The following is a 22,708-nucleotide window of genomic DNA, read 5'->3' on the forward strand; positions in this document are numbered from 1 at the left end:
AATTCAGCTTGTATCAATCTGTTACAGCAGTACAGTGCCAAATTCAACATGGGGACGTCTAACTTGCTTTTTTATTTTCAGTAAAACCTCTCTTTTCTGTCACTCCCATTGCTTTGCTAGTGGCTGCAGCAAAGCAGCACGCTGCTGCCTTGCAGCAATGCTGTGGTTGCTCTCGGCAGAGCTGCCAGCACATGGAGCCCTTTCCTCTGCTTCAGTCCCCCTCAGAGAAACACCTCCAGCATCTTCCTCAATTTTGGTTTAGCACATGCCAAAAACATAAGGCGAGGGAAACGCTAAGGAGTTATTTTGCTGTAATAAACCCAAGGAAAATAAATTTGAGACTAAATGGCTCCCACACATGACAGATGGGTTCGCGGTGGCTGACCTCATTTTTTCAGTTCCAACATTTGTTTCGTGCTGGCAGCTGGAGCAACTGTGAGCGTGAAATACACCCAGGGCCGTCCTTAATGCCGTTCTCTTACAGCTCTTTGAATACAGAGCAACCACATCCAGGCGGTATTAGCGTGGCTCAGCAGAAGCGGCGCTGCGACAGCGCACCGGAGTGCGGCCGAGGGATCAGGGCCTGCCTGTCTAATTAGATTTCATGTTCGTTCATTTAAAACTAACCCTGGGATGCAGAATTATCTTTGATTAGAAGTCAACTCCAATTCTACTCATCATCGATTGTTCTTCGTGTCAATTAAAGAATTAATTAAAAGCAAAGCCCCCTGCCATTTGAGTGTAAGAAAATAACATAAAGAAAAGCATTTCTGAAGATCAGCTGAGGATGATCTCCCTGCGCTTGAAAGCCAGCTTTCACTGCTTCTGCAGCAGCAGCTCAGTGCAAGCAGCTCGTGCCTTGCTGAATCACACCGACATTTAGCAGTGCTGTGGGGAGTAATGCAGTAGACTTTGTGCTGCGCTGTTATCTCTCCCTGTAGCAGGAGATATACTAAAAGATGTGGTCTTGTGAGAAGTAATAAAACTAGCAGGATGGAGAATGGGCTGTGGGATTACTGCTGGTAGCAGTCAGGCTGCTTCTCTACCTCTACAACCATAACCAGGCAACTACTGTAAGGTTGCTTGTATCAACGTGTTGGGTAGACCTGCAATTTCTCAGCGGGGATCACAAAAGGTGATGAAGCCATCTTGCACTTTTGCCAGCACTAACAGTAGGAGCTGGGGAGTCAGCAGCCCTCGGTGGCTCGGTGAGTGGTGCTGTCCCTTACTGACCAGACGTCACCCTTGGATGAGCCCAGCAGTGGAATCCGAAAGCAGCTGGGTGAGCCAGCCCTGATGTAATGATGTGTGACTCTGGTGGGAGTCATTTGGCAAAAATCCACGGTGAGCACTGTCCTAAAGCTGTACATCAGGTGTAAGCAGGAGAGTGACCTGATTTCACAGTCTATGTAAGCAGTGAACATAAAAATCTTCCCCTTGTCGGGAGAGAAAAGCAGTGGCATAGCAGCATTTAATGCAAAACTACTCTGAAGAATGCTGCTTTCTCCTCTCACTTTGCAACAATATTTCTGTTTACAACCTTCATTTCTTTACTTTTACAAGAAAGTAAAGGCACCAAGCTCTGTGTAAGACGGTGTGGGTAAGTGGTGAGCTGCTCTAGGGGTCGTTGGGTTTGCTCCAGCCAAGGCAAACCAACCACTGCCATATTCAGTATCCCCTCCAAGTTCACTCTAACACAAGCAGGCGTGAGATAAATTAAACAAGTGAGGCAGGCTTTTCATCCCTGAAAGTAAAACATCTCTGTTGTCAAAACCCTTTCAGCTGCTAATGAGATGCAAACACTTTGCTGCTCCTCTTTAAATACTTGGGATTAGGGAGACTTAAAATGCCTTCGATGTTTACAAGATAGTTCTGTTTCCAAGAGGATCTTAATGCACACTGCTCATTAATATATTGTTGAAGATACACTGCTGCGCAGTTTAGGACAGAACACTGTCCTTATAGCCAGACATTTTTGTCCCAGGTGTGAGCACCGAAGCAATCTATTTATTTAATCTTTTCAACACTTCACAAATGTGTCTGTTCCCAAAGCATTGCCATAGAAGTCCTGTTACTTCATTTATACTTGGCCACGGTGTACAGCCGAAGTTCCTCTGCGGAACATCAAACAATGGAACACTGTCCGTGCACAGCCCAGCGAGGCCGTGTGCTCTGATGGAACTGCCATTCCTTGGCTTCAGCTCATCTGCACTCACAACTTGAATCTCACATTAGACAAGAGCTGATGTAGATGACCTCGATTATTTTTTTTAATTTAAAGTTAAGGCAGAGGTTGGTATTTTTCTGATGACAATCTTTTCAAGTCTTCTGTGAAGAAAGGCTTGAGAGAGTTGGGCTTGTTCAGCCTGGAGAAGGCTCTAGGGGAACTTCACTGCAGCCTTATGGTATTTAAAACAGAGCTTTTAAACAGGAGGTAGAGTGACTTTTTACATCATCTGACAGCAACAGGACAAGGGAGAACGACTAAAAACTAAAAGAAAAGAGACTCAGAATCGATATGAGGATGAAATAGTGCCTGTTGTCGGGGAAGCCTGTTCCAGTGCCTATTGCTATTAATGCAGGAGAACAACCCCAAGCTGATATAGTTTACTGCTACAGGCATGTCCAATGCAAACCTGATGAGACTCTTGAGTATACAGTAAGTAGAGCTAGCTGAGTTCAATTGGTAAATTTCAACTGGAGTGAATATTAAAAAAAGAAATCTCGAGTTTCAAATGCCATACACTGCAGCCTTACTACTAGTTGCTGTTTAAGTCTTTGTAGATACAGAGACATGAAAGATAAACGGAGGCTGGATTAAAAAAATCTGACAGCATTTATACTGCTGAACTACAAGGCAATTATCTGGTGGAACTTTTCATTGCATAAAAGAGGGCTGTGTGCACCTCGGGACAGGCCTACTTTTCCATGTTCTGCTGTTTAAGGAAGAAACCCACCGGGGCCATTGCAAGCCAACGAAAATTTCCCAGGCATGGCACCACACTCTGTCCTCCACTGCCCTCCTGCTCTTTTCTTATTTTGTTCTCTGTTGAGGTTTCTGCATTTTCCAATTCACATAACAGCAACAATGGGCATGTGCTGCCATTCTGGGTACAAGAAAACAAGGACACAAAGACTCCATCCTTAAAAAGAACATCGGGCAGCTTCTGCTTGCAGTGTAGGGCATGGAAGCCAAACACACTGCAAGCCCTTCCAACGTGGTTGTGCCTGCAGCAAGGCTCTTTGATCTCACTGCTCCCTGAATGCAAAGAAAGCAAAATCTTGGCTTTGCAAGCAGGCTTTTAAGCTGATTACTCTCCAGCCATGGCATCAGCTGGTCTTACCATTTTTAATATGGCCTCGGTTTGGTTCTATGTAGCACAGATGATTTAATGAGTGTTTCCGGCTCTTGGGTTCATTAATCTAAACGTCTGATAAACCAAGCAGTCCCCTCTGCTCACTTTGGCAGATGTCTATTCTGATTAAAAAGATACGTTTATCTAAATAGATGTGGCCTGCGAGCGTTACGCTGAATTCAGGAAAATGCCTCATGCTTCAAAGAGCACCTCACAGCCAATTGCTCCCCAGCCCACAATCAGCCCTGTGCAAAAACCCAACTCCTTCTCTGAACCAACAAAATGGCATTTTGTGGATGTACTGATCAAGACAAGGAAAGGGCATTCATTCATGCAGGACTTGACATATCATACACTTGACTGAGCAGCAGTATTTTTTCAGCAGCTCCATCACCCACAAGCATGCCTATACATCTGGGATGGCTTCTATTACCAAAACCCAATGATGCTTCCAGTGATGGGCAGAGAAGGTGCCCCTGCACCAAGGGAGATGTCCTGGCCAAAAACCACTTGCTGGGATGTCAATGCACAAACGTGCAATAGATGCCCCTATAATTACAGTTTTAAGCCCAAACATGTTTAACTTAGAGACAAACAGAGGAGATTAAGTTACTTAATTAAGGAAAAAGTCTTTTCCCTACTGCCATACAACCAGAAAATGCCCATCTGTGAATGCAAAGCTACATCCCCCTTCCCACCTGCCTGCCCCAGGTTGTACCAAGGGCCTGAGCCCCATGCACTCCCACGCACCAGCTCCACAAACCATGTCTGCCCTCTGTACTGCTTCAGTACACTTCTTCCAGTAGGTATAAAGGGAAATCCAACTGAAGGGAGAGGTACTGGGAGACAGAGCAAGAAGTGAGGGCTGCTCAAAGGTATCTCAGGGAGAGAGAAAGGCAGCAGCAGTACTTAGCCTTGCCCCATCCATCCAAGTGCAACCTCCCACAGGGATTTGCAAGTGCTTATTTGCCTATCTGCTTCCAGCACTGTAAATAGGTTCAGTGATACGACAAGAGGTAATGACCTCAAGTTGTGCTATGGGAGGTTCAGGTTGGGTATAAGGAAAAATTTCTTCTCATAAAGAGTGGTGAGGCAGTGGCACAGACTGCCCAGGGAGGTGGGGGAGTCACTGTCCCTGGAGGTGTCCAAGGAATGTGTGGATGTGGCACTGAGGGCCATGGTCACTGGGCATGGTGGGGGTGGGTTGGTGACTGGAATAGATGATCTTAGTGGTTCTTTCCAACCTGAATGGTTCTGTGATTCTATTCCTTTGGTCAGCTTGAACAAGAATGGTTAAATATGAATAGGTAGGGTTGGTCCAGACTGACCTTCTGTGGGCATGAAGGCAAGCTGCAAGAATACATGACAGAGAAGCTAAACCCAGCACCTCAGGGACAGCTACGTAGGTTTTCTCTGCTGCAACTCCTCAAGCCTCTCTGGGGTTGATGGATGGCTTGAAGTTTTCCCATCAGTGCTATTTTTAGGACAAAACCAAGTCTGACCAATCTCTGGGTGTTGCAGCTAAGTGGTTGTGTCGTGTGTTTTGTTGAATTAAAGACTAAAAGCGCTTTGGAGAAGTGATTATCTGAAATCAATCGGTGGCTGGAGGCCCACCAGCAGCTGTCTGACCCAGGAGGCTCTGGTGGCTACAGTACATGGGGTGCTTGGGGCCGGCAGAGCCGGCGTTTAGCAGCAAGGCTGAGGCTTTAAAAGGGCTGAGAGATGGCATGTGTTATTGTGGCTGCTCCGTGGGTTGTGCTGCTTCCAGGGAACTGTCAGCTTCAATTTGTGCCTCCCATTGAGGGGAAGAAAGATGCTCCCGTACTTCAGGGCTAATCTGTCATTTCTTTTGTACTTGGCAGGGGTAAGAATGAGAGGATCCCCTTGTAACATGAAAACAGAGCAGTAAAAGACAAATTTAAAGAAAAAAAAAAAGCAGACAGTTCTTGTGTCACACTTTGAGGACTTGCTGCTTACAGAGGCCACCGCGTGCAGAGCCTGGATACAAAGAGAGAGGCGAGGTTGGTGCTTGCAGCTGCCAAAAAGCAACTGCGGTGTGCCAAGGGACCGGCCCTGCTCTGGGGCAGCACGTCCCGGGCCGGGCACAGCTGCAGTAAAACCAGAGCAGTGCAGGGCACTGTGGGGAGCACACAAGTGGGGACCTATATGCTCAGCCCTCCCCGAGGCACAGCTGTACAGGGAGGAGCTGGTGTATCCCCTTGCTCTTTATCGTTTCCAAAATCTGTCCATGGGCTGCCTGTCCCTGCTGCACATAGCACAGGGACAGAGGCAGAGCAACCAGCCCTTTTTTGGAAACAGCAAACACTGCCTCTCGCCTTCTCTGCCGCTTCTTCACAGCGGGTAGGTGGGGGCACTGCCTGAGAGTCACCTTGCTTCTGGCTGGGCTATAGAAGAACAGAGAAAAAGGCAGCTCTGGGGGTTCGTGAATGCACTGCAGTGGGGTTCAGGGCACGCTTTGTGCAGCAATCACCTTGAGTGTTTGCTCTGTAGTAAAATAGAATAGAGTTGATAAAATAAAATAGAGTTCATAAAATATCATAGAATCACAGAATAACTCAAGTTGGAAAGGACCCACAAGGATCACTGAGTCCAACTCCTGGCTCTATACAGGACCATCTGAAAGCCAAACCTTGTATCTGATAGTGCTGTCCAAATGCTCCTTGAACTCCGGCCCTTGGGGCCGTGCCCACAGCCCTGTGCAGCCCGTTCCATGCCCACCGCCCTGTGCTGCAGAGCCTTTCCCTGACCCCCAGCTGCCCTCCCCTGACGCAGCTCCATGCCGTTCCCTCGGCCCTGTCGCTGTCACACAGAGCAGAGCTCAGTGATTTCATAGAGTTGAATGAAATGGCCACGCGCCTTGAGAGCAGAGAGAGGCAGAGCACCCTTCTCATACAGGGATGCCAGGCACCCCTCATGCACAAACCACAGACTTCTCCCATTACATTGCTCATTCTGTTACAGAGAAGCCCTAAGCCATAACTGCATTGTTATTCCAGAGAGCAGGAAAGAGATATGGAAAAGCAAACTGTTCTGTTCCTTAAGCAGGAACCTGGAAATGCATTCTACCTGTTGCTCCTCAAAAGGAAAACCAAAACAAGCAAACAAACAAAACTTCCTCATCCTACCAAGGAAGTGCTGCTTGGATGCTGAAATTTAAAGCAAGGTTATGGATGCTGAGATTTTCAGAGTCCACCCTGCGCAAGTGCTTGCTGTACTAATGGGAAGCACAGGCACCATCTTAAATTACTGTCCAAGTGATTTAGTCAGTGACTGAGAAAATGTTGTATTTATGGAAAAAAAGGTGGATGTGGTGCTTTGGGACTCACGCTGCCCCATATATACCCACCTGTGCCTACTGAGGCGTGGAAGCTGTGTGGGGTTATCTGTGCCACTGTGGCTATAGCAGACATCATCCTCCAACCTGGCCATGGCAACCTGGACCACATTACATCTTTTCCTACCGTGTGACAAGCAAATGAAAGGGAATACCCCAGAGGAGGCAGGGAAGGCAGCATGGGAATCTCACCCTTGCTCTAAACCCCATTGGGGTTATGCTCCAACCTTTTGTTTATTCAGAAGAGAGCAATGCTGGTGAAACCTAATTAGCTGCTGGGGAATACGAAGGTAATGTTGCTGCTGGGGAGCGCTCCTGCCTGGGGCTCTGTGTGATTGCACCAGAGCACAGTCACGAAGGTGAGCATGGCAGTGGGCACGGAGATCGGGCTGGGAACACATCGGACTCCTGACTGAGGGGATGGATGAAAAGGCGTGCAGGAGGAATGGTCACACACGCACACAGACGCACGCACACCGTTTCCAGAAAGCTTTGCAGAACTTTGAATGAGGGGCAGCAGGGTGCCCGGCTGCTCAGCAGTGGGAAGGTCGGCCCAGGATGAAGGCGACCTTTTGTAACCGGGGCAGACCCGGGAGCAGTGCCAGGCTGTGATGTGTTTGCATCAGCCCTTGGGAATGAGCCAGGGACCAAAAGGAGAACTTAAAGAGGGTCTGAGCTCTCCTCAGCCGTAATACCATGGAAGCTCACTGGAAATAGAAAGACAGCACCCGAGGAAACGCCGAGACTCTATTTTAGGACGGAACCAAGAGCACTTCGTGAAAACACAACGGCAGCCATCCGCGCGGTTCTCCCCACCCTCTATGAGCACCCCGAGAATTTCACCTTATTCCCACGGCGAAACCCGCACACGCCCGCTACCCTCCTCAAACGCCCAGCCCGCGCCCCCTCCGGCCTCGCAGCCCCGGGCTCGGCTCGGCCGCTCCGGAGGCGAAGCTCGGCGGATCCCGGCTGTCGACCCCCGATACCTGCAGCTGTCGCCGGCTCACAGCGCGCCCCAGGACATGGTTTGCCCGCTGCTTCCGCAGCCCCGGGCTCCTCGGACACAGCGGCTCTCCATCCTCGGAAAAATTCACAATACTAATTTAAAGAATTTTCTTGTTGCTGTTTTTAAAGAGGAGGGGTGCAGGCTGCCTCCGTTCACGCTGCCCGCTGCTCTGGCAGCCGGCGCACCCGCCGCCGGCTTTTCCCCGCCGAGCTACGGGAGGAGGAGGAAGAGAAGGAGGAGGCGCGGCGCTGCCCGCCCCCGCCGCGGTGAGGGCGGTGCGGGGCCCCGCCGCGTTCCTGATGCCGCTCCCGCAGCGGTGCACCTCTGTCTGAGAGGTCTGCGCGGCCCCCGGGGCCAGCCCCGTACTTCTGACTTGCCCCATGCTATTTTTCTCGTGTTCTTTTAGCAAGAGGAGAGGGACGAGGAGTGGTCTCGTGTGGAGCCCTCTTGCTGTCCCGTCTGCTGCTGGCAGTAATGTACACAGGTCCAAAACTGAAATGTTGCGAGGGCAGGAGGTACAGAGGGAAGAACACGCCAATGAACAGGACTGAGAATTTTTCCTTTCGGCCCTCTATGCTGCATTTCAGTGGGAAAGACAAAAATATAGGAATGCTGCATCGTCACAAAGATTGTAGGGTATTTCAATCATGGGATCATAGAACCATAGAATCATTCAGGATGGAAAAGACCACTGAGATGATCTAGTCCACCACCAGCCCACCCCCACCATGCCCACTGAGCACATCTCTCAGTGCCACATCCACACGGTTCTTGAACACCTCCAGGGATGGTGACCCTACCACCTTCCTGGGCAGCCTGTGCCACTGCCTCAATACACTTTCAGAGAAGTAATTTTTCCTAATGTCCAATCATAATATTTCAATTTCAGTCTTCCATCCAAAATATATACTCCATGTTGCTATAAATGCATCTCCTCAGAGATAAGGTTCTGAACTGCTGGCCTTAGGACTTCATCCTTTCTCTTCCACAGCTCTTTTTGTGCAGGGTTTTACTTCAGCCATCACCCAACAGCAGCACCCAACACCTATGCCCTATTGCCATAGGATTTGCTGTCCCTCCTCCAACAGTTCAAGCTGCTGCAGAGCCCTTCACCAAGCTCTTCCCATTTCTCTGAAATAGGTACTGATCCAACACCTTCTTTCACTGACTTTAAGCAAAATTCAAACCTGCGCCTCATGTGGATGCACCTTGACACCTCATTAACATGTTTACTTGGTTTTTGTATTGAATGCAAATGGAAGAGGAAGAGGGAGAGGAAGAGGGACAAGGGGACCCTGGCAAGGTTGTGGGGTGGGTAAATTGGCACAGTTTGGGTGGAGCTCAAGAAGACCCTACTGGTACCCTCATTTATGCCTGGATCCTTTCCCACTTGGGTCACATTCACCCTTCCAAATGCCAGTGTTGTCCGTGGAGCACACAGGATGACGCTATGTGGAGAAGTTTGTGAAATGCTACTAAGAGTTTGGGTTCCACAAAGCATTGTACTCAGAGGAAAAAAAAAGCATCACCTAATAAAAGAAAATCCCAGCTGCCAATTCCAGCTGACCTACAATCTTCAGTAATTTCCATCAGTACTAATAAACATGTGGTATTTATATCGTATGCTGAAAACATACAGCACCCTGAATCCTTCAGAAGTAGAAACAACAGAAAATGATTCCAGACTCTCTAAAAGCACGGGTGTTGGGGAGAAGTACAGAGGCTGCCACTGGCACCATGGTGCTGCTGTAGGGTCTAGGGCATGTTTTTAGGGTCATGCCTGCAGGTCTCTGCCCGGACTATCTCCATGTGCTTCACATGGTATGTGAATGAGGAGGGCATGGAGGAGAAGTCGCTTTCTGGAAAAAAGCAGCTGCGTGTTTCAAGCTGTGGAATGTCAGGGGAAGAGGAGAGGGAATATTTGTGGCAATGCTGAAAGCTATAAATGTCTCATCATGCATACTTAATATGCTTTTGAGTCCATTTCAGCCTTTTAGGGGGTGGCAGCTCTCACTGTGGAAGTCTAGTTAATTTGTTATAGGTTTTCAGTGCTGTCAGCTAATTGCAGCATCTGACTTCAACCTTGTGCCTCCCACAGTAGTTCCTGGCAATTACCCCGTGTGCTCCATGTTGCAAATTCCCTCTGGCCTCATCAGTCTTCTCTTTCAGAAGATTTTTTGAACCTAAGGTTGCAGATGTAAATGCCTCCTTCATGTGCAGCCTCCTCTTTCAAGGAAATGTTCTCCGTCCTATGCAAATATGTGTGCTGAGGGATGTGGGATCTGTTTCTCTATGTTTCTCAATACTGTTTTGCATAGCAAACGTGGAAGTCTAATTCCCTCCTGTCACTTCTAGCCCTACATGTGTTCCCAGTTCCCTGCTCTCAGGGCTGCTGCTTGCCAAAGGGAAGGCTGAGCAGGTTTGAGAATGCTCTAGATAAAATCTTTGCTCCACACAGTCCTTCTGAGCATGCATTCATCATGACAGACATGCTTTTGAAAGGATCGGGTCAGTCATTCCACGTGTGTCTTGTTTTGCTAATTCAGTGGAAAATGCCAGAAAGCTCTGCTTCCCTCCATCATTAGGCCAGACCCGAAGCTGCCATTGTATTGTGGCCTTGGTCATGCCGCTACCCCCATAAATTATTCACTGGATTGCACTGTAATCTGCTGTTATGTTAAAAATAGGTCAACGCAAATGTCCTCAGTGCAATTTGCAAGTGACAACAGCAAAACGATTCTGGCTTTGTCTCTACAAGAGAGAGTGACCTCTGCAAAACAGCAATTGCCAGTTGTGCTGCACTTACATATCCCTGCTGGGCTTCCGTGCACCTTTACAAGCAGCACTTTCAGCAGTGGCAGCCCCACGCTGTACTTGAGAGATCTAAGCCTGAGTTCTTCAATTACCTGTTGGGCTTCACAGGAGCACTCTGCTTTCTATTAGCCTTCGCTCTCAGGCCAGAGAGCAAATCATGCTTACCAAGGGAGAGATTAGGGTGTAGCTAACTGCTATGCTACTCCCAGACACCTGGAAGGCTTCTTGCAAGGGCCGAGCAGGATTTTCTGGCTGATACATATCATAGAATCACTCAAAGGCTTGGGTAGAAAGGGCCCTCAAAGCCCACCCACCCCACCCCGTGCCGTGGGCAGGGCTGCCCCCCACCAGCTCAGCTGCCCATGGCCCCATCCAACCTGGCCTTGAGCCCCTCCAGGGATGGGGCACCACAGCTTCTCTGGGCAGCTGTGCCAGTGCCTCACTGCTCTCTGAGTAATTAATTTCTTCCTGACATCTCACTTAAATCTCCCGTTTGAGTTGAAAACCATTGCCCCCTGTCCTGTCACTACACTCCCCAATAAGGAATCCTTTCTTTTCTCTTCTGTAGTCCCCGTTAGGTGCTGGCTCCCCAGAACAGCCGAGCAAAGCAGTCGCCTTCAGGCCCACTGCCACCGTCCTCTACAGAAACTTGGAAAGATGGAGGCTTGTGGGGAATCTCTCCCCCCATCAAATTCTCTGATGGAGGACCCTGTGAGGATCACAGTGAGAGTGTGGGGTATCCTTGTACCTTCCCTGTTGTACCACAGGGACACATGTCTGTCATGCAGATAGACATCCCAGTGCTGGCTGACTTCAGACACCTGGAATCTGGGGACTGGGGTTGGCAGACAGCTCAGTGGCGGTGCTCAGCACAGCGTGCAGACAACAATTTGCATGGGTGTCTCTCATCAGCACATTTGTGTAAGCAAGAGGCTAAGGAAGTGGCCACTAGACGGTGGCCTGGGGCCCTGGATGTCTGAGGTAGATTAGGCCTGCCCCAGCCTTCATGGAAGACTATTTGTATGTTTTTTCCAACTGTAACTCCTTGCTGTGTTTCTGTGAAAGTCTCCTCCCATTCGTATGGGAGGGAGAGCCTGGGTGCATTTCCACCTCATGGACAGACATCCACATGAGATTCCTGCAGCAGGTGGCATGCCCAGGAAGGCTCCCCTAGGAACACAGGTAGCAAACCTGGGACCTCAGTCCAAAAAGGAAGTGAGTGATCAAGTTTGAGAGCAGAAAGCAAGACAGGTGCTTCCACTTGGAAAGGCCTTTATTGGAGAGCTAAAAGCCAAAGACCTGATGCTGATTAGAAGCAACCTGGGCAGGGCAGGCCATGTACAAATTCACCTTTTTTCTCAGCTAAACATGCAGCTCCTCGAGTTGGTTACTCCATTCCCATATTTCTATCTTCTCTGTCAGATGGAGCTGCTTGGTACATCTGACCTGTGCTCACTGCCCTCCTGCACCACTTGTTGCTCACCTTCTGCAGTCTGTTGGTACTCACTTGTTTTTCTGCTCACACCCTCTAACCACTGTGCAACCATTTCCCCCCTTGTACTTCCCGTCACTGTGTGGCTGCTCCACCCTCAGTTTCCCCATTTTACTTTCTTCTTCACATCCCTTTTGCAGCTCTCACAGCACTTTATGGGAAATAAAAAGGTCACTTCAGCTGATGTTCTGCAGTGATTCAGGAAAAGATTCAATCTCCCAGGACCTCTGGTCAGATGCTCAGCACAGCTGGGTCTTTGGGAATGACTGATGCATACGTAAGGCAGTGGATGTGCCTTGTGGCAGTGGAAATCTTGACAAGCCTAAACCCTATCTGCCCTCACATACCTGCCCTAGGGAAGCAGGAGAAAGGAGCCACTGACCATACTATTTTTCCCCCCAGAACTGTCTCTCTTCATAGTCAAGCCAGTGGGCAGCAGCCCCTCTCCCAGGCAGGTTTCGGTGGCCATGGCAAGGAGCAGAGGGGTTGGAGGGAGCAGCACATTCCAGTTCCTCAGCCTGCTTAGCAACCAGGGCTGGCTGAGTTGTTCTTGTGCACACCGAGTGTGTGGATGGCATGTCTATTGCTGCAGTTCTATCCTAAGCTTTGTCCCTTGTTGTTTTCAAAGTGTATCCCTAGTTTGCTAATTTAAGTTGCATGGAGATCTGCTGGGAATTCATTTTGCTTTCCTGAATAGCTGAAAGTCAGAAAAGCAATGCAATGATCAAAGCCACTGTAGTGATTAGAGAACGAAAGGTATGATGGTGTCAGGCAGCTTTTTAGGAGCGTGGCTGTCAGACAGCCTCCTCTGCGCTGAGCTGAGCCCATGCTGCTGGATGACCTCGAAACCTGGCTCCCACATTGCCCAGAGGGCTGAGGAGAGTGGGGAGCTCCTGAGGGGAATGAAGTGTGGGCCCACAGGTCAGGTGCCTCCTCAGGACAGGAGCAGGAGTGCCTTATCAGATTTGTCTCCAGGATTCATCCCTGTGGACAGAAGCCTTCCTGTTGGGATCATCTTGAATCTTTAAGCCCTCTCTTGGCTCCTTCCTGCTTCTTGGTTCCTGAATGCTGCCTGCCCCAATCCTCACCGTGTATTCCTGCAGCAGGCTGAACTCCTGCTATGTTTGGGTGTCTCTTTGGGATGGATAATAATGTCCACCTCTAAAACCTGCTGGTTTCAGCAGGACTGCAGTTGAAATGTGGGCCAACCACATCCAGGCTGCCTGGAACTGTCTGGGCCAGCCCTATCCATGCTCACCTTATGTTACCAAGAGGGCACCAGACCCGGAAGGTCACGATGGACAGTTGTTGCATGGGGTGAGGCACTGTGGGGTTGGAAGAGACCTCTGGAGATCATCAAGTCCGACTCCATGCTAAAACAGGTTCCCAATATGACGGTTTCATTACAGAAACCTGAGAGGAGTCCCCTGGTGCAGAGGCTCTGGGCAGTTTCCATCCTCAGCATAAAAGCAGAGTTGCCTGGAGATGTCTTCCAGCCAGACAGCAGCATGTTGACCAGGTCCCCAGCGCGAGATACATCCAAGATACCCCACAGCCCTCTTCCTCATTGCCGCATATTTCTGTGGCTTAAATATAGCCTATATAAAACAAGTGCAGCGCATATGAAATGCCATTCGGGGGAGCGCGCTGAACATGCTGCCTGAGTAACATAAGGAGCCCAGAGAGCATCTGCCAAATATTTGGGCTGAGATGCCAAAGAAGAGAGGGGTCCTCAGTGCTGACTAGGCCCTCAGGCTGGTGCTGTGAGCATCTCTAAGGGGTATCTCTTGGGGAGGAGGCAGGCTGCCCATGAACCAGCCAGCCCTGCAGCTGCAGGAGCTGCCTTCCCAGGGGTGTGACATGGCAATGCAATGGGGTTACACGACACCAGGGAAACGAGGCCAGTTTTTGAACATCCGACCCTGGTAGTATATTCAGTGCAGTGCTTTTTGAAGCGATTAATGACAACAGCTTGGCACCGATCAGTGGCTGATGTTGCTGATTAAGCTAACTCTTCTTTGGCTCGTGGCCGGCAGCAGGAATAGAAAGGGCAGGAAGCTCCCTAGAGCGGCAGGAGAGGCAAAGCAGCTCAGGACCTTCCCAGCTGCCTGCTTTTCCGTGGGAAAATTGAAAAAAAAATGATGGCCACCCAGCTCCAGAGCTGTGCTCAGTCATGCTGGAGGTTTGGCTTCTTCAGCTTCATTTGCAGTGGGATTCCAGAGATGCGATCTAGCACCAAATCCATGTCCACTCATAAAATCTTTCATGCAGGTTGCTCCTGGGAAGGAAATCTGTCAGATGCGTGTGGATGCCACATGTCATGGCTTGATCACCAGAGCTGACATAACAAAAGCTCTGCTAACTGTTCTGTTTATAAATAAGGCAGCTCCTCCAGATGCCACCACAGAAGTCAGCAGTTCCCTAGAGGAACAGGCTGTGCTCTGCACATCATCTCCATTAGGAAACTGCAGCGAGCTCTGGTTTGCTGATTTCTGAGGCAGTAAAAGATCTCATTTGCTTTGTGCTACCTTTGCTAGCTCCATGGCATCACCTGGGTCCTCTCTTATTTTTTTCTTTTTTCTTTCCAAGTAAGAAAATTTAGGTTTGCTCCCTGGAGGCTGTGTGTCGAGCCACACTCACATGATGAAACAGGAGGTGTTGCAAGCATTTGTGTGCAATGCCACTTGCACCTTGGGCAGGCATAAGCATTTAGGGAAGTTGAGGGCTTTGCTTCCCAGGGCAGTCATTTCACTGAAAGTCCCGCCTCAAGGAGAGGCTTCAGTATTTGGAGCTGGGTTATTTTTAGTGTCTCCTTCTCTGTAAGGTAGGTTGCTATTTATTAGAGGAAAGCTCCCTCTCAATTTTTGCCTATCCATCTTTTTTACTTTTTGAGCTCCAGGCATAACTTTCAAGTTCCAGCTCTGAATTTTCTAATTCCGGGCTCCTTGCACTTAAACCAGAGTGAGCCAGCATTATCCCCCACACCTGTAAGTAAAATAGCACAGGCCTTGCACTCAGCATTTCCTGGCAAAACTGCTCCACCTGTTGCCCAGCCATCAGGTGCAGGGGGCTTGCAGTGGCTGTGCATACAATGTCTGCTCTTTTGCACCCTTAGCAGAAGGTCTGTTGCTGCAGCTGTACCTCCCACCCATCAGAAGGGCTGTTTTTGAGGTAACAATCACAACAAGACTCCCATTCAAACCACTTTACTGTTCTTAGGTGGCAGGTCCAAGGTTTGGCAATGCTGCTCCGAATTCTGTGGAGCATGACAGCGCACCTCACCCCACTGTGACGATGAGGCTGCAGTAAAAGAGGGGTTGCTAAGAGGAAGAGGGAGGTGATTGTTCCCCTCTACTCTGCCCTTGTGAGGCCCCATCTGGAGTACTCTGTTCAGACCTACGACCCCCAACACAAGAAAGACATGGAATTGTTGGAGTAGGTCCAAAGGAGGGCCACAAAGATGCTCAGAGGGCTGGAGCACCTCTCCTATGAAGACAGGCTGAGGGAGTTGGGCTTGTTCAGTCTGGAGGAGGCTCCAGGAAGTCTTAATTGTGAACTTCCAATGTTTAAAGGAATCTTATAAACAAAAGAGAAATCAACTTTTTACATGGGTAGACAGTGATAGGCCAAGGGAGAACAGCTTAAAACTGAAAAAAGGGAGATTTAGTCAGGGAAATTTTTCACTGAGAGAGCGGTGAGGCGCTGGCACAGCTGCCCAGAGAAGCTGTGGTGCCCCATCCTGGAGGGGCTCAAGGCCAGGTTGGATGGGGCCCTGGGCAGCTGAGCTGGTGGGGGGCAGCCCTGCCCATGGCACGGGGTGGGGTGGGTGGGCTTTGAGGTCCCTTCCAACCCAAACCATTCTGTGATTCTGTGTTTCTACGATAAAATCCTATCCTCAGGAAACCATCCCACTACCAGCATTGCAGTGCTCCAGCAACATTGCCAAGTGTTTGGCTGCTCCATCCTATTCCCTTAACTCATGTCATCATGCTGTTTTCTCTGTTTTTCTCTCTCATTTTCACTCACAGCCTTTACCCTCATGCTTCCTGATGGGCTGTGTTGTGGTGTTACGCCCTCAGCACACCAGCCTCAGACCTTTGTTTTCAGCACAGAGAGGCGGAAGCATTCCGCATGCAGCGAGCTGTGCCTTGCATCACTAAGCGGGGAAGCTGTTTATTCTGTCAGCCCACCCCAGCCAGGCCACATTCATTTTGTGGCTTTAAGAAAGGGGCTGGATGACAAAAAAAAAAGTTGTGTTTTACAGGATTCTGTAAGAGGGCTATCCAAAAACAGGAACCAAAAAAGTGGGAAGGAGGGCACTTCAGCTTCAGGCTTTGGTGAGATGCTGGTTTGGAGAGCCTAGAAAGTCGCCTGAGCACCAACACCTGCAGTCTCTGACTGGCTAGTTGCTTCCTTTTCTGTGAGAACTGGTTAAATGCCATTTGTTTATTATTTGACCTGTTTTTTTCCCTCACTGCTGTTATTATTAGTGATCTAGAAATATTGCAGACAAACAGAAGCCAAACAATCTGCCTTCAAGACGTGGAGAAAGGGAAAAAAAGATCAAAGATTTTCAATTAAAATACTGAGAGACAACAAAGGACAATATGCCCCTGATTCCAGTTATTTTTAAATTCCAGGCCTGATCATCTCTGCGGCAACACCCCATTAAAAATAGGACTCCAGCTGCTCCAGGACAGCTGTGGGATTTCCGGGGTGGTGATGGGCATCCCACACAGCCCTTTGCTCCGGATCAGCTTGGACCTACCCACACAGTCCACAGACCCAACCCTGAACAGCAGCTGTGCAGAGCAGGGGATCCAAGCGGTCTGCATAGATAAGAGCAAGAACAGCTGCTCCATGCTGTGCAGCCACCTTGCAACTCTGCCCTCATCTGGCCTGAACAGGTCTGTCCGTGTTCTTGGAGAAATGTTCTTAACACCAAGTTTATAGGCCAAACACCTCTTATTAAAATCCATCTATCTGGTTCAAGTAAACACTGTTGCCTTGGTGATGAGGAATTGGGACTTTTCCTTCCTCTGCACTGCAGTGAGTGTGCCACATGCCTGTTCCATTGTGGGCATGGGAGATAAGCTAGAAGGGCTGGTGGGAGCTGCAGGACAACCATCCATTGTCCCCCAGTAGTCATGCTGGGGGTGCAAGACTGCTTGTCTTTGCTAAAGGCTTCCCATGTGCTGGATGCTCAGCATGTTGGGAGGTAAACATCTCAGACAGTTTGGGGTGAAAATATAAGATAAATTATATCTCTGAGGTACACACCTGCTGGAATATGGCACCGCTGTGCACATGGGAACAACTTTAGTGGATGCAGCTTGTTCAAAATAGCAGCAGTTTGATGTTCTCCATGGGCTGTGCAGTAGCTGGCTCTCACTGAAGAGGCATGGAAAGGAGTGTGGCCCCATAGACAGTGGGCAAGCTGTGGCACCAGTCTTGTGTGGCTTTAGATATGGTGCCTGAGAGGTACTTCCAAGGCAAGTGTAATGTCTTGCTTTGTTTTAGGGGAGAGAAAGGTTGCTTAACCTGAACTGTTACTAAATGAAGAACATGTCTCAACTTCAGGGAACTCTGAGTTAATCATAGAATAATAGAATGCTTAGTTTTAGAAGGGACCTTTAAGACCACCTAGTTCCAACCACCCTGATATAGGCAGGGACACTTTCCTATAGATCGGGTTGCTCAAGGTCCCATCCAGCCTGGCCTTCAATACTTCCAGGGAGGGGAATTCACAGTCCTCTGTCAGTGATGGAGTGACAGACTGGCAGTGCCGACCTCCTCAAGGAATAGCTGATGTAGGAATAATATAAGCAAAATTAAAAGAGATGGAATACAACCAGCAGCACTAAATAGGGTTTTATTGAAAAGAATTGTTTTGGTACTAGACTTGGACTTCTGTGAGAAATAGTACTTGGTACTGCATGAGAGCTTGACTAAGAAACTTGAAATGATGTAGGTCAGTTTGGGGTGTGCTGGATGGATTCAAAGCAAGTCTCAGAGGTAGAAGTAAACCAGCTGAGGAGTCAACAAGGATCCACATATTATGTGAACCTGCACAGATTGGTTTTATCCTTGTGGGATTTAACTCTCTTAATGCCCAAGATCTGACTGTGACCATATGCTGAAGGCTCTATGTCTGAGGAAGTAGTAAATAACTGTGACCAAAGATTACTGGGAGAGTGAGCTGATTCATCTGGGTTTAGGATGGGCATATCTGCAGGTGAAGGATGTGGGCCATGATTATGGAATAGCATTGATGATATTCTCAAATTTTGATGCTGAATATGTTGAAGATTGTAGAGGAAAATCTTACGAGGAGTATATCCTCATGTGATGCTGGGGCCTGAAAGGATTCAACCAGTCCTCATATATATTAACTTATCCTTGAAGCAATCCTGATAGATTGCATATACAAGTGTGAGCAGCAAATCATCTAACTTCTGGGTTTATCCCTGGTGTAACAGAGACAATCTGCTCCATGCTCATGTCTACATCTCCAAGATATTGGTCCCAGAAAGATCCATGAAAATGCCCAAAAGCCTTAAAACTCACACCTTGTACAGAAAGAGCCATTGACGACGGTGTGTTTGACAAGGGTAAGAGTGGTGTGAGTACAGTCTGTGGGCAGTTGTATGAGGCACACACCTACGGCATGAGTAAGTTGTTTGCTGTCCTGGGCAACAAACTCCAAAACCAAGACAAATTAGCACCAAAAGTAAAATGCAGCTTTTTTAAACTAACTTATCTCTGGGATAACTTAGATAGTAATCAATCTCTGGGATAACTTTAGAAGTTGCATGGCAGCTCTGCCATCACCTATTTCTATATCATGCCGGATGTTAAAATAAGAAAAAAGAAAAGAGAACAAAACAAGCCCACACCCTCAGAGCTCTGGTTTGAAAGTTCCAGCTCAGCAGCTGCCAAATGACTCCAGCTGGCCCAAAAACCCACAGCCAGGTTTTAGCTGGTACGTGCTCTCTACAGTTTGGGGTTTCAGGTGTCATAGTGGTGCTGGCTCTGCCCGACATTCCCTGTGAGGTACCAGGGAGGGTGCACCCAGCCCCCAGCCACCAGATTTAGCAAGCCTCTGACAGAAATAGATTTCTTGTGTAGTTACACAGCAGCAGAGTTTTAATTTCCAGTCTCAGCCTAAGCAAGCATGAGAGCACAGGTGTTGGCTCAGCACCTTGCAGGATTAACACAGTTAGAGAAGTTCATTTGCTGAGCTGGGCTCTTCCAAACCTTATCAGGGAGGTCGGACATCTTACTCTTATAAGAAAAGCAGGTCTGCCCCAATATGGGTGGACTTACATGGTCTTGGGAGCTCAGCAGGAGCACCGCAAAGCACAGCAGCACCAGCAGACCCACCAGAGGTTTTGTCAAGCACAGTTCTGCTTCTGTATACAGGCTATCTTTGCCATTGCCCATTTTTTTCCCCCACACCCTGTAATTGAAACTGCTGTTGCACCTCTCTTTGCCAACCCTAACCAGCCAAAAATACATTTACCTGCTAACCTGCTCAGGAGAACAAAGAGAAGGATGAAGGCAAGGGTGAATGCTGTGTCCTATTAACATGGGGCTTCCAGTTGTAAGTCTGGGAGCCAGCATCCTGCTGTGAGCTGCATGCGGATGGAGTGGAAGATGTGGGCACCAGCCCCTAAGCCAAAGAGTGATTCAGGTTGGAAGAGACCTCTTGCTCCCAGCAAGGTCACACAGAGGTTCTAAGAATGTCCCTGCCCTAGAAAAGCCAGCCTCCTCTAGCTAATGCTCTTGCTAGCTGTGCTGGATGGCTCTGCCAGAATCAACATAGCTGGGAAGCTCGAAAGGACTTCTCAAGAACTGTATCTTTCCTGATACAAATATCAAATACATTCTTCTCTTCCCCTCCTACCCTGCTGGTTAAGAACATCAGCTACAGACTTCAGAAACAGCAGCAACACCCACCTAAATCCCGTCACAAAAACCCACATGGAATAGGAGCAGGTTGCTGATCATTGCAAGAGGCAGTCTCCCCTGTACGAGGGTGAGCTGTGGGCACGCAGTTCCCAGCACAGGCTGATCTGTCCCAGGGGTGCCAGCTCCTCCCCGGGCCGTTGGGATTTTTGCCCAAATGCAAATGCTCCGACCTCTCCTTTCTGCAAATCCTTTGCCCCTCTGAGCCAGAACTATGACACAGGGCAAGGAGCCGGGTCATATATACGTGAGAAATGTATCTGAGCACAGACAGTACATCACTGAAGTTGCTTTCTTTTCTGGGCTGATGCCTTTCAGTGAGGCTCGGATAACTTGATTTGGCACCATTCACTGCTAAGTTTTCCATACCAACCGCAGCTGAGCTTTGTTTAAATGAGGTTTGCTGAAGCAGTGCTGCAAGTGAGTTTAAAGGGTCACAGTCCCTGGAGCTGGTCCAGGCAGCTCTTTGTGCCTCCAGCTCCCTTGGAAACTGCTTAGGGCTGGGAGATTTGCATGAGCCATATCCCCCAGCCTTGCTCAAGTGCAAATGGGAGCAAGGCACAAATTACAACCTGTGGGCCCTCCAGTTGTCGGGATGAGAAAGTACAGTACCAACTCTACCCTGGGCTGCAGAGGCTGGAGAGGAGGAGGCTAATTTTGCAGCGACTATTTAGGTAGCCTATTGCTCAGCCCCTGTAGGCAGCCCCTAATGCTTTAAGGGCAGCTGCACGTGTGGCAATGAATGGCAAATGTGCAGCTTTGCAGCTGTTGCAGAAAACACGCTTGGTGTGTCCACCCAGCTTTCTTCTTCTGCAATAAGCTCCTTGCTGAGGAAGCAAGCTGCTGAGCAGTGCTTTATTGTGTCTGGGATTGCTTTTGTTCCCTATTCTCTCAGGGAAAAGAAAGCCTGATTACCCTGACACTTTGGATTCAGCAGAGAACTTCAGATTTGTCCGAGAAATACCACCCAAGCTAGGACTGCCTTTAGTCTGTGCAGGAGAATGATTAGTTGAATAAAAGATGACTTTACCTTCCTCAAAGGCATCATCTTCTTCCCCAGATGCAACCAGGTCTTCTTGGGTGTGCTGCATTGTGGTGAGGGTGCAGCTCAGAGCAGCAGCCAGAACTGAATGCTCACGCCGGTTCCTACACTAAGAGAGACTATTTCCTCTCGCTGGTTTCCTAAACATCGTGCTTGCAACAGCTTCCGTTTCTGCCTTTGTGAAAGCAGGCTCATTCATACAAATTAGTGAGAACTATTGGTGATAGGTGGACGGTTGGACTGGATGATCTTTTAGGTCTTTTCCAGCCTTGGTGATTCTATCATTCTATTTCTATGAAATAATGATCCATAGTCTTACTGTTGGCCTTGGGAGCAGCTTTGAGTTGTGCAGAGGAGGGGAGAGGAGGGAATAGAAGGGGAGAGGAGAGATCAGCAGAACCATAGACATCTAGAGCAAAACTTTCTGTCAATAACAGGCATGTTATTTGTAGACCTCTGTCACTACTAATTTTGCATCTCACCATCCCTTTCACTGGCTGTTTTCTGAACTTTATGAAGCAAGTTGACTCCCTCCTGCCAGGTCCCTCAGTTTGTAAGAAGGCCATACCCAGGAACTTAGGCTTGTATAAAAACACACTTGGTGTATACAGTCAGGTGATGCTCGAACCTTGGGTACTCCCAATGCTTTGTGAGGCCACTCACATGGAATTCATGTGCATATGTGTACATGCAGGTGTGGGGGTTGAAAGTGGTAGCCTGCCCCATCTCTGCTGTCAGCATGATGGCAGCGGACCTGCTCTGAGCTCTGATCACTTGCTCAGACCTGGTGAGAAAGCTACAGGCTGGTCACAGAAAGGAGAAGTGCAGACGGAAGGGCAGCCACAGGGTGTACATTGCATTAAAGTGCTTCCTGGCAAGAACTACTCCCAGCAATGGGCAGTCGCTGTGTTTCACTTCCTTGAAATATCAGGAGAAACGTGAGCTTCTGAAAGGCCATGGAGCGCATAGAATGATTTGGGTTGGAAGAAACTTTAAAGTCCACCCAGCCCCAGCCCCTGCCAGGGCAGGGCTGCCCCCCACCAGCTCAGCTGCCCAGGGCCCCGTCCAACCTGACCTTGAGCACCTCCAAGGATGGGGCACCACAGCTTCTCTGGGCAAAGAGGGGCTTCTGAGGACTAAGGAGGACCAGAATAGGCTTTGCTGATCCTGCTGAGTATTTTGGACCTCAATTCTGATTAATGTTAAGGTTAGTGGTGCTGCACATAGGGGTGTAAATTGCTCAAAACATGCAGCCAGCCTCTCAAGAAGAAACCTGGGGAAAATAATGTGCTACAGAAATAGTGACTCTGCTGTGTTATGCTGCAACAGGAGCTCTTTTGTAAGTCGGTCATGGGAAGTGTTAGCCATTTACTTCAGGAAGATGAAGGAGCAAACGACTCTATCCTGGTTATTGTGGCAGTTCCCTTTTGTGCTGCATTTCCCCGGGAAGTTATTTCCTCACCCACTGTTTTCAGTCGGCATCTCCGGATGCCTGTTACCTTGACAGCCCTTTTTGTTTTCAGTTTTGGGAATTAAAAGGGATCAAAAGCTGTCCTCTCTCCCAAAACCAGCTGTCACAATCATGAGCGCACCAGCCGGGCTGGTGATGAATGATAATGACTCAGCGCCCATTGCAAATGCACAAAGACGAGTCACTTTGATTCGTTCCCGTTTG

At 48.8% G+C, this 22,708-nt stretch overlaps 1 protein-coding gene across 2 annotated transcripts in view; it reads right to left on the reverse strand.

Annotated features, from left to right (window-relative positions):
* The window catches only part of RIPOR2 (RHO family interacting cell polarization regulator 2), a gene marked incomplete at both ends in the record, with an annotated part of 89,472 nt that overhangs the window by 35,690 nt on the left and 31,074 nt on the right, over positions 1-22,708 (reverse strand). Inside the window, one exon of one of the 2 annotated variants that reach the window (XM_079533167.1) lies at positions 21,022-21,082. The exons of the other annotated variant lie outside the window; for it this stretch is intronic. Within the exon in view, the coding sequence (XP_079389293.1) occupies positions 21,022-21,082 (61 nt within the window). Of the gene's footprint in view, positions 1-21,021; positions 21,083-22,708 lie in introns of those variants that run through there. 2 annotated transcript variants of the gene reach the window in all.

The sequence above is a fragment of the Tetrao urogallus genome (assembly GCF_951394365.1).
Source record: "Tetrao urogallus genome assembly, chromosome: 3".
NCBI classification, from domain to species: domain Eukaryota; kingdom Metazoa; phylum Chordata; class Aves; order Galliformes; family Phasianidae; genus Tetrao; species Tetrao urogallus.